General features: G+C 39.2%; 1 protein-coding gene across 7 annotated transcripts in view; it reads left to right on the top strand.

The window, feature by feature from the left end:
- LOC135768879 (RNA binding protein fox-1 homolog 3-like) overlaps nucleotides 1-12,234 on the top strand; it is a 291,731-nt gene that overhangs the window by 244,829 nt on the left and 34,668 nt on the right. For all 7 annotated transcript variants that reach the window (XM_065278235.1, XM_065278237.1, XM_065278234.1 and 4 more), the window contains 3 exons: nucleotides 483-734; nucleotides 6,167-6,304; nucleotides 11,388-11,441. In XM_065278235.1, coding sequence (XP_065134307.1) covers nucleotides 483-734; nucleotides 6,167-6,304; nucleotides 11,388-11,441 — 444 coding nt within the window. The remainder of the gene's footprint in view (nucleotides 1-482; nucleotides 735-6,166; nucleotides 6,305-11,387; nucleotides 11,442-12,234) is intronic.

Consider the following 12,234-nt stretch of genomic DNA (forward strand, 5'->3'; position numbering starts at 1 on the left):
ACTGCAGTTTATCTTGTATTTAGTGTCAATATAGGTTCCCTAACACCGAACAGAAGGCTTTTGTATGTCAAGACAATAGGTTTACTGTTTTGAACTGAGAGTTGATTGTTATAAACATTAGCAAGCCATCAAAACTCTCAGCAAGAAACCATTTCTTTGTTTTCTGCCTTGTTGAAAATCCCAACGGATATAAACCTTTGAGTCTTGTGAAAACTCTTGTGTTCTGCAACACAAAGTCTGTTCGTCTGTAATATTCAAGTATCTCTCTCATCATCTGTGAGATGTGATAGTTACAGTAATGGTTTGTTAAAAGCGCAGGGCAGCAATATTCCCTCACCGCTCCATCAGAGAATTGAACGGATAAAATGGATCACCGAAGCCTCGCTCTGACACGTGCTGCATTGTTCAAATCCAACATATGGTCATATATAGGAATCCTGCAGGGGGTTAATGCATTGTTTCATGTGCATTGATGTTTTCAGGGTAACCAGGAGGCCAGCAGTCCCGCAGACGCAATGGCGCAGACTTTCACCCCGCAGTACGCCCATCCGGCTCAGAACGGAATCCCAGCCGAGTTCACCACGCCGCACGCCCTTCCCACGCAAGACTACACGGCACAGAGCCGCGTCCCGGATCACAGCCTGACGCTTTACACGCCGACACAGATACACAGCGAGCTGGCCAACGGTGACAGCAACACGCCAGACATCTCCAGCAGTACCAACACGACAACGGTGTGTGACATCACCAAACACTGTGCACACATATTTAACATGTCATCAGATGTTCTGGAAGTGCCGATATAAAGCAATTTACCCATAAAGGAAAGTCATTTTAGAAACATTTTGATTACAAAGACTTCTTCACTGCACTATCATGCACAATTACACCAGAAATGATTATTAAGAAATCAATTAGGATTGGTATTGGCTATCATAGAAACCTCACTTGATTTTATGAACACAACTGTGTCCCAAAACAGCTAAAGGTGTCGTATGAGGGTCATTTGCCATAATCACACCATCCCAACTTCTTCATCATATATTCAGATAGAGGAATAGAGTAAGACAGGTGTATGAATAGGACAATGAGACGGTCCGCTGTCTAAAATAATGAGATCATTTGACTCCAGTGTGATGATGTGTCAGGTTCAGTGCTGTTATAATGACATTATCACCGTTACTGGATGTCATGTTTACCTCTCCTCATCCTGACACATGCTGACACTGACATACATAATTGTAATGTATGGTTACATCACTTCTGCTCCATGTTTACATGCATGAACAGACAGATATGCAGGGACGTTTCCAGGAGGTGACCCGGTGTAATGCTTTTGAACTGGTGGATTTTTCATACGGGGTTGTAGACAATTAACCGTAGCTGTATAATCATTCATCTTTGTGGTTGTGCATCCAGTCATTAAACAGAACATTTGCAATATAACACTTACAAAAATAAATATAAGAGAAATGTATTTGTGTAGAGAAAGAAAAAGAAAAGAAAGACAGGTTATTGGAGCTTTCATTGAAATAATGAATGAAGGTTAAATGTGTTTTTTATTTTGTTTTCTCTGGTGTGTTTTATTTCTCTTCAGATGATCGTGTACATTTTGTAGCATAAATAATTTAGCGCGGCAGAAAGGTTGACACGCTTTTTGTTTTATCTCGGTTAGCACTGTGAATTCTCATCGCTGTCTTATAGATGTACTGTCGGTTCATACCCAAACCATCTAATATTTACTAAAACTGTTACTGAATTACTATTTTTATTAGGAAATGCTATGTATCTATACCTAATGGTACATAATCAGGACCTTTTTAAAGGGTACTGCCTACAGTACATATTTTGTCATTTTTTTTCCCTTTCTGTGTGCATTGATCATTTTTACTATGGACCACTTTTATGATAATATTTTTATTAAAACAATATTATTTTAACAATATTAATATTGTTTTTTACAGTAAAATTATACAATTTGATGTAAAGATAAATCTGTGAAAATATTATCTTGATATCTTTCAATATTGACTGAGTAAGATCATGTCAAAGATTGAAATTAATTGAAAATCAAACTTTGCTGCTGCAAACTCATCATTAGATTATGAGACTTTAAAGTCCCCCTGTAGTCAATAATGTTATGAGTTAAAAACCCATTTTCAAGCATATATATAAAAAATGTATTTGTCACAGTAATTTCTTCATGCTTTAAACAGCTTGAATGTAACTGTACACCTTATTCAGTATATGCAGGTCTATGAATATGCAAATTGGTCTCTGCCCCAAAGCTTGGAACATAGATGTGAATATGTGAATTAGGCGCAATCCCATTTCTCTGTCTTACCCCTACCCCTAAGTTTTGCACATTCACGTGAACGTCTCCGCCTCTACACAATGGCACAGCTATGACCATAGATATTAATATGCAAATTAGTCCCTGCATCTACTCAATTGCACAGCTCAAACCATAGATACGAATATGCAAATTAGTCTCCACCTCTTCTCAATTACACTGCTCTGACCATAGATATTAATTTGCAAATTAGCCCCGCCTCTACTCAAGTGCACAGCTCGAACTATAAATACTAATATGCAAATTAGTATCCTCCTCTACTCAATCGCACAGCTCAAACCATAGATAGGAATATGCAAATTAGTCTCCACCTCTTCTCAATTACACTGCTCTGACCATATATACGAATATGCAAATAAGTCTCCACCTCTTCACAATCGCACAGCTCGGACCATAGATCTTAATATGCGAATTAGTATCCTCCTCTACTCAATCACACAGCTCAAACCATAGATACGAATATGCAAATTAGTCTCCACCTCTTCTCAATTACACTGCTCGGGCCATAGATATAAATATGCAAATTAGTCCCGCCTCTACTCAAGTGCACAGCTCGAACTATAAATACATACATGCGAATTAGTATCCTCCTCTACTCAATCGCACAGCTCGGACCATAGATATTAATATGCAAATTAGTCCCCGCCTCTGCTCAATAGTGACATAGCGCAGTTATGCTAATTTTAAAACACGCCCATCGGGGGGGGGCAATCTAACCATCTCCATTGACTTTGTATTGTGAGAGGCCGCCTCCTCGTCATTTCTGGCTTATAACAAAAACAGAATAATGCCTAAAAGCTGCTGTTTGACAATGTATACAGCTAACAGGCCAAAAAAACAAAAAAGAAGTTTTTATAAGCTGTGGAGCCATAAAATCCAGCCTTTAAGGAGAAAAATTTGGATCTCCGACTACGTTTCCCTCTAGTGAGCGCAGTTCTACTAATAGTAGTACTATAAAAAGTTGCTCGTTTTTTTTTTTTTTTTGCTTGTTAGTTGTACATCCTATCACACAGCAGCTTTTAGGCATTTCCTTTTTTTTATAAGCCAGAAATGACAATGAGGCGGCCCCTCGCAGTACAAAGTCAATGGAGACGTTTGGATTGTTTCCCCCCCTCCGGTGGGCGTGGTTTTCAAGGTATCACGGGTTGTGCTCTGTCTCTATCGCACAGATTGAACTATAGATATGAATATGCGAATTAGTCTCCACCTCTACTTAATTGCACAGATCGAACTATAGATATTAATATGCAAATTAGTCTCTGCCTCTTCTCATTCACACAGCTCTGACCATGGATATGAATATGCGAATTGATCCCCGCCTCTACTAAATCACACAGCTCGTCCCATAGATATTAATATGCGATTAGTCCTGCCTCTACTCAATTGCACACATCGATCTATAGATATGAATATGCGAAATAGTCCCACCTCTACTGAATCAAACAGCTCGTTCCATCGATATGAATATACGAAATTAGTCTCGGCCTCTTCTCAATTGCACAGCTCTGACCATGGATATGAATATGTGAATTAGTCCCCGCCTCTACTTAATTGCACAGCTCATACTATAGATATTAATATGTGAATTAGTCTCCGCCTGTGCATAAGTCTCCGCCTCTACTCAGTGGCACAGCTCGGACCGTAGATATAAATTTGCATATTAGTTTCCACTTCTTCTCAATGGTACAGCTCAGGCTATAGATGTATGCAAATTAGTCCCGCCTTTACTCATTCGCACAGCTCGGACCATAGTTACATTTCCTTTGGTGTGTAAGTGTGTATTAGTTCATGTTAACGATATGCAAAAGGTACAAACCTCAAAGTAAACAATAACGCGTGTTTATTGTCTTCAACGTAAATCTCTTTTCTTGGACTACAACAAACACACAGATTGTAGGCAACAGTTCACTTCCTGGAACACCGAGCTTTTAAAATCTGTGCGTTCCAGGAAGAGAGTGAAATGTGGAGCTCCAAAAATGTATGGTATGTGGAAAATTATTTTTTTTGAACCATACACCACGCAAACACATTGTATTATACCAAATACACAAAATAACGTTGATTTTTAGTAATGAAATAGGGGCTCTTTAATCCCACAGCTCGAACCATAGATATTAATATGCAAATTTGTCCCTGCCTCTATTCAATCACACAGCTCGGGCAATAGATATAAATAAGTCCCAATCTCCTTTCGCACCACATTGGACCATAGATATATATGTAAATAGATGCTACATTATGCAGTTTTAGACACTTGTAACTGCTAATTTTGGTTTTACACAATGCATACGTGAACTGCACGTTTGCAGCACCAATTTTTTTTGCGCTGATGTAAACAGGTGTGAGCATCTGCTGCAATCGTTTCAGCATCCATACACAATATCCATGACTTGAACTGCTGATCCATGAGTTCAACTGCGTTGATGTGATTGGTTACATGTTTACGACGTTAGAAAACCAAGAAGATTTTAAACCGCAAGAATGACTTTGCGATGGTGTTGAATGATGAATTTGCACGTGGCTTGTTAGCATATTAGAAACGCCACATAGACATATAGACAACAATAAAAAACTGATTTTCCCCACAGGGGGACTTTACCTGGATTTCACACCCAGGGTCACGTATCTGTTGTTTTGTGATTTTTGTCGTTTGATGAATAGATAAGGCCTCTCTCAGAAACCCAGTGAGAGAGATGGAATCAAACAGCTGCGAGTGAGAACACGGCGTGTCAGAGCAGACGAGAGTCATAAAAGAGTGCAAATGAGCGGCGTTACTGCGGGGACAGTGATTATGATAATGGCAACAATAAAGGCGATGGTGGTTATGGTGATGATGGTGATGATGATGATGCGGGGGTGATTAATGTTGGGAGATAAATGAGAACGATGTATCACACCCTGTCCTACAGCCAAAGTCTGTGCGTGTAATAATGAATGATGTACTGCATGTTTCTGCATGCACACGCGTGTGTGTGATCATAAATTACGGGCCGCGGGATTCCAGCATCGGTGTGTGCTCGGCATACGTAAGAAAAAGAGTGTATTTGGGATATTTGGCTGAAGAAAGTGAAATAAAACAAATGCATTAGAGTAATGAGGCAAACTGTGCCAAACAAAATTTCAAAATAAATGCCACTAAGTGCCAAAAATGTGATACTTCATAAAAAAGGTGATCTTTTAATGACATTGTCCAATTTTCTACACAAACTTGTGCGTGTGTGCATGCATGTGTGTTTTCATACTGATGCAATAATGTTGATGTTTTGATGAAGCCCATGAGATTTGTTGATGGTGTGTTGGCGCGTTCGCGTGAATAAATCTGAACATTTTTTACGCTAATGACAACATTTCGATGACATGGTGTCGTAAGCCAGCATGAGAAAATGTGTTTGCGTGTGCGTGTTTGTATGTGTGTTTGTGCGTGTGTGTTCTGCTTGGGCGAGTCAGCGACGAGTGAAAACATCTATCATAGACGTCTGATGTTTCATTTGTGGCGGATCATCAACATAATGATGAAAACATTGAGCCAATGGCTCCGCTCCTCCACCCGATAACTTCAGACTGTGCTGTGTGTGTGTGTTGTGTGTGCTCGCATGTTTGAGACACTAACAGGTAGAGATTAATAATGATATTGTAGATGTTTGACCTCAGGTAGGTCATCATAAGTCAGCGTCTGTTTAGCGCTGGAGTGAGTTATGATCTTCAGTGATAAGTAGGATTAGTTACTATCCTTTATTTTTCATTCATCGTGAGTCTGACCTGCAGCTACGAGCTGATGAACGGACGTCTCTGTTTCTCTCTTTCTCTGGACAGACAGACGACGTGACGCAAACTGTAGTTTCCCAACAGCTGATGCTCTCAGACTCCACAGAAAAACAGCAACCCAAGAGATTGCACGTCTCCAACATTCCCTTCCGCTTCCGGGATCCGGATTTACGGCAGATGTTTGGGGTGAGTCCTGTGATGTCCTAATGGACGTTGAACATGGTCATTTGTCTAAATGTTCATTGGAAAAAACATGGTTATGTTTGCTTGTTTGATTTTAACTCTAGTAAAACCATGGTTCATTTCCGTAAGGGACTTCTCACATGAGATGTCCAACTTGCATGTAACATTTATTCCACTTTGTAGAAAACACAAGTTATTTGTGACCCCAAAACCAGTCATAAGGGTATAATGTTTCAAATTCAGATTTATACATCATCTGAATGCTAAATAAATAAGCTTTCCATTGATGTATGGTTTGTTATGATAGGACAATATTTGGACAATATCTGGAATCTGAGGATGCAATAAAAAATTACCTTTAAAGTTGTTCAAATGAAGTCATTAGCAATACATTTTACTAATGATATTTACAGCAGGAAATTAACATAATATATTCATGAAATATTTTTTGCACAAAAGAAAAATCGATAATTGTGACCCATACAGTGTATTGTGGGCTATTGCCACAAATATACCCATGTGGCTTATGAATGGTTTTGTGGTCCAGGGTCACATTAACCATGTATCACAATTAATTTAGAAATCACAAAGATAATTTGATCAGTATCGACCGGCCCTATAAAACCAACTACAACTATGTATATTATTTAGATAAATATTAAGGTAATGACTGCCAGGATTATTTGAAACACGGTAATGCGAGCACAGAAGACAGAATCTCCAAATTGACCAAATTACCTTCCTCCAAACAAAGCTGTAGGATACAGAAGACAGATTCACCAAGTCAGGTGCGTACGGGCTTCGCAGTTTCCCTGCGATTTTCCGTAAATCATTTCAATCATGTAAATGGGCCGTCAGCAGCTCGCGGTTTTAAACCGCCCTCATTAGTTTGGCTGGTGTCGGCCACTGGCTCTCTCACAAAGATTTTGTTAATTACAGCACAGACTGCAGCGCAGCCGTATAAATCACGTACGGCGTGCTCCGTGGCCTCTCTCTCTTTACCCATCATGCACTCTGATAGCTGGATTATTGTTCTCCGAGGCTGCCAGGCCCGCGTAAGCCAAATCAACACAGTAATTACAGTAGCTCGCAGGCGTTGTGTATAGGTGGTCCGGAGATATACGATGCAAACTCAGGGGGCTTTTCCGGGGAACGGCCATGCACGTACACGCGCGATATGGATGGCTGGGGATGTTTGTTTAATCACTATTAAGCAAGTTGGCACCTCCGAGGAAAATGATCCGACCCTGTTTCGCTCTCCGAGGGGCTTATGTTTAGTATTAGCGCCAAACTGATCGCGCTTGGCTGTAATAGCTCCGAAGCTCTACCGGGCTTTGTGTGTGTTTTAAAAGTTGGACGGAAAGTAAACAAAGGCAATATGGCCATACCGTAGCCTTCACGGCTCACGTAATCCCGCCGCCTCATCCTGTAATCACTCCATCTGCCTGCGCAGATTGAAGAAAGCCCACCGCTAATGAGTCACTCCTGCGCTAAACAAAGCTTGGCACCGTTGATTAGCCCCACGGCTAATGGAGATTTAGCCCGCGGCGAGCGGGGCCGAAGGTTTCCTTAGCAGTGTTGCTAATTAGCTGCTTGGCTAACAGCGAGTCAAAGCAAAATGAGTGGGCTGTCAGGTTAGCGTCGCATGGCTAAAGTGTGGAGTCTGGGAGTCGCTAATGAGATCGGAGCGAGGGGCTCATTATCCACGGTGGCGTGGAGTCGAGTTGGTTATTACAGAGGATGTCCATATGGAAATAAAACCTTTCCAGAAGTAAAACCCATGGGTCTGTGGCAGCTTCAGGGACTTTTCTTCTGCTCAAAGGGTGTCTTACCTTCATCTCCAGCTTTCCCACTGTGTTAGCATTCCACCTGCGGTGTTCTCACTTTCAAGAGATGGAATTAGGGAATGTGCTTCGATCCCAACCCATCTGAGCGGTTACACTTCAGTGAATCGCTGGGAAGAGCAAACTCTCCAATCAGAAGACATCAGGAGATACACGGCTCTCTCTCGGTCTGGGCTCTTCTCAATAGCGCTTTGATTTGCAGATGCAAATTCACGTGAATGCCTGCATGAGGTTTTTGCCAGGATACTTTGTGCTGAGAGTGCCTGGATTTAAAGAGTTTCTAGCTGGTCATTAATCAGCCGGATTGCAAGACCAGCGTGTATTTCCATGCTGGTTCAGACTGGTTTATCTCGACCACCTCGATCATATTTATTCAATTGCCTGGACGTGCCGTTTCTGTGAATCCCCCGTTGCACTTATCTGTTAATAATATCTGAACATATTTTATTTTCAAGGCCTCTCACTTGTGTATTTCTACTTTGGATTAAAGTGTCTGACAAATGCATAAATGTAGTGTAATGTAATATAATACACAGTACTGTGCAAAAGTCTTAAGCCAATATTAGACATTTTAATGATTACCCATATTTATTTCTCACTCTCTTTTATGTACAATATGTAGATGAAATGTAAAAATAATCCTACAATTTTCATACAAAAAATAATTTTTAAAGGGGAAATTTCAAAATACTTTTATATAATGTAGATCATTTATAATAAGATGTTAAAATTGCCGCTTTGTAGATGTGAGCAAATGAGTTGATGAAATTAAGCAAACACTGATCACCATAATGGTGGTTAGATGAAATTAAACTAAATTGTGCTGTCATTTATTCTCTCTCTCTCTCTCTCTCTCTCTCTCTCTCTCTCTCTCTCTCTCTCTCTCTCTCTCTCTCTCTCTCTCTCTCTCTCTCTCTCTCTCTCTCCATCTATCTATCTATCTATCTATCTATCTGTCTCTGCACTAAATGGCAGTGCTGTGGTTGGATAGTGCAGGTTAATTGGTGGTATTATTAAATTAAGATCCCCTTCTGACATCACAAGGGGAGCCAAATTTCAATTAGCTATTTTTTCACGTGCTTGAAGTGCATGGTTTACAAAAACCAAGTTCCTGGGTTGCTCTTTTTTATATTTTCTAGATTGATAGAAACACTGGTGACCCAATTATAGCACTTAAACATGGAAAAAGTCTGATTTTCATGATATGTCTCCTTAAAAGTAAAAGTAAAAGTCAGTATTTAGTGTTGACCTCTTTTGTCACTAAACACATCTTGAACTCTTTAAGGACACTTTATTTTATTTAGTTTTTTAATATTGCGTACAAATGTCTGGTGTTTTGGTTGTATTCTGATAAAAATACACTTTATAAATGCTCATTATACCATTGCACAACAACAAATCGAGTGGTTTCATAGTAGCCTAAGACTTTTGCACAGTGCTGTACATGCATTAATCGTTCTAATGTGACCAGGTACTAAACCATTTAATGCTAAACTAGGAGAAATCATCCCCCACAATGCATTGCATGTTTACATCCGACAGAGCATGCTCGGAGGAAAACATCGCAACATACATAAATTTCTTCTCAAAAGAATTAATCTCCATCAATGGTCCATTACGCCTGGTTAAAACAATTAGCATCTGCCACACGCTGGCCAGGGAAAAGCCCATCACACACATGGCGCTCACGCCAGGGAGTTAATGTGTTTGTGTGGGTGTGTTTGAACCCTCCGCAAAATGTGCATTCATTCGAGGAAATTGATAGATTTCAGCCCACAGTTTCACGCTGATGCTGATTGGATGAGCAATAATATTATGTATTAAACAATCACGTCAACAAGGTTTTTATAGCTCATGGGACCCAATAGAGTCTCACACAGGAGACGAGTGTTTGTAAATGTATTTCATTATGTACTCGTGTGATTTATTTTTAATTTGAGTTTAAAGCGAGACTTTTTGAGCACATGTAGTTTAAGATCATTTCTAAAATAAGACTTTTAGGATTTATTGTAAAGTCCTTCTTTAAATAATAACAATAATAATCAAACAAATATTGTCCAGATATTTAACACATATGTGCAGTACATCATGTGTTTAGTTTCAGTTTGCTTTCCATTACGTCTCATTCCTGTCTAGGAGAAACAAAAACATGAAAGTGATTTACTTTTGTTCATAGCTGTCTTATGGTAATTTGTACATATATTACGACGTAGCTCATTCGTATTCTTTCATACGACCATATTCATATGTTTTTTTTTTTTTACGCTAAGCTTTGCCCCGTGATATAAGGGGTGTTTTTTACGACTCACATCGTACACATTTTTACAATTCGTAAAATACGTATGAATTCATGTGAGATCCGTCTATGTTGTTATACGACTGTGTGTTGATATCTCACATGTTCCTCTTCGGCTCTTTAGCAGCTCTTTTTTGGCCTTCTGTCAAAGTTGATCCCTCATGTAAAGTTCATTAACATGAAGCACACCAGTGTTGAATCTGTAACGCTGATTTGTCGTCTTTCTCTTTTTTTTTGTGGTCATTCTGTTGTACTGCCGAAATTCTAGCATCAAACTATTTCTTGTTATCCAGCGCAGAACTCTGGCATTTTTTTTCGAAATGATGGCAATGAAGCACGCCTGACAGCGTAAATTTCTTTTAATGAAATAATATGGCCATCGCAGACAGCAATTAAAAGCCTCTCTCGCTTTGAGCTCATTAGATGAGCTTGGGCTCGTCCCTCATCCCTGCGTTTTCTAACGATCTGAACAGCACGCAAGCTCAATCGAAGATTGCTGAATGTTCCCCCCTCAGGAATGATAGCACACAACAGAGATAGAGAGAGAGAAAAGAGGGAGAGAGCAAAACAAAAGCTTGTCATAAGCGTAAATAGTGAAATAAATGTGAAGGTATTTAAATTGTCTGCTGAGACTCAGGTCAGAGACCTCCAACCACAAACCTCACGCCAGAGACCTGCATACACTCACTGATGCTATATGCAATAACAAAATTACGAAAGTTTTACATAATCTAAAGTCTTTTAATGTTATTTTAGGAAGTCTGCCATGTGTATCCTGTGTGTTATGTAATTTTCATCTATGTGCTATAATGTTGTTATTTCATCTCAGGATTCAAGCTCAACTTTCTCATGGATGCAGTGAGAGACTTCTAATCAATTTATCTCGATCTCCTTCATCTTTCTTCTCTCTCTCTCTCTCTCTTTCTCTCTCTCTTCTTTTCTGCAGCAATTTGGAAAGATCTTAGACGTGGAGATTATATTTAATGAAAGGGGATCAAAGGTTTGAATGACTCTTTCTTCTCTCTGTTTGTGTGGTTGTCATGATCTTTCTGTCTCTGCTGAACTCCTTTATTGGCTCAGAGGCGCTGGTTTGATCTTTCTCGAGTCAGATTAAAGACGAAAAAGTCAAAGAACAAAACAGACATGAAAGTGCGCATAAGTATGGTGATCTTGCCGTACCAGAGGTCACTGCCGGTCTCTTTATATGGATATGATGTAGTAATAAATCTTGACTTATCTTATTTAGAGATGCACTGATATAGAGTTCAATAAATCTGTATGGGCCAATAAAAGTATTTTTTTACTATCGTCCGATAAATATTTTTTTTTCTTTCGGACGATAAAAGCCGGGTTTTTTTACTATCGGCCGATAAAGCGGGGTTTTTTTACTAACGGATGATAAAAGCGGGTTTTTTTACTATCTGATAAAAACATTTGGCCGAAACTATCAGCCGATAAAAGCTTTTTTTTACTTTTGGCCAATAAAACTGGTTATTTTTTTTTAACTATTGGAACGATAAAAGCTGGGTTTTTTATTATAGGCTGATAAAAGCGGGTTTTTTTATTATCGGATAAAAGCATTTTTTTTTTACTTAAAAAAATGTAATGGTTAAAAAAGTGCTTTTATCCAATAGTAAAAAATTGCTTTTATCGTTCGATAGTAAAAAAAAAACGCTTTTATCGGCCAATAGTAAAAAAAAGCACTTTTATTGGCCAAAAGCAATAAATCGGCCGATAAAAGCTTTTTTTGCTTTTGGCCCATGAAAGTGATTTTTTTACTATAGAACGATAAA

The sequence above is a fragment of the Paramisgurnus dabryanus genome, chromosome 3 (assembly GCF_030506205.2).
Source record: "Paramisgurnus dabryanus chromosome 3, PD_genome_1.1, whole genome shotgun sequence".
Taxonomy (NCBI): Eukaryota; Metazoa; Chordata; class Actinopteri; order Cypriniformes; family Cobitidae; genus Paramisgurnus; species Paramisgurnus dabryanus.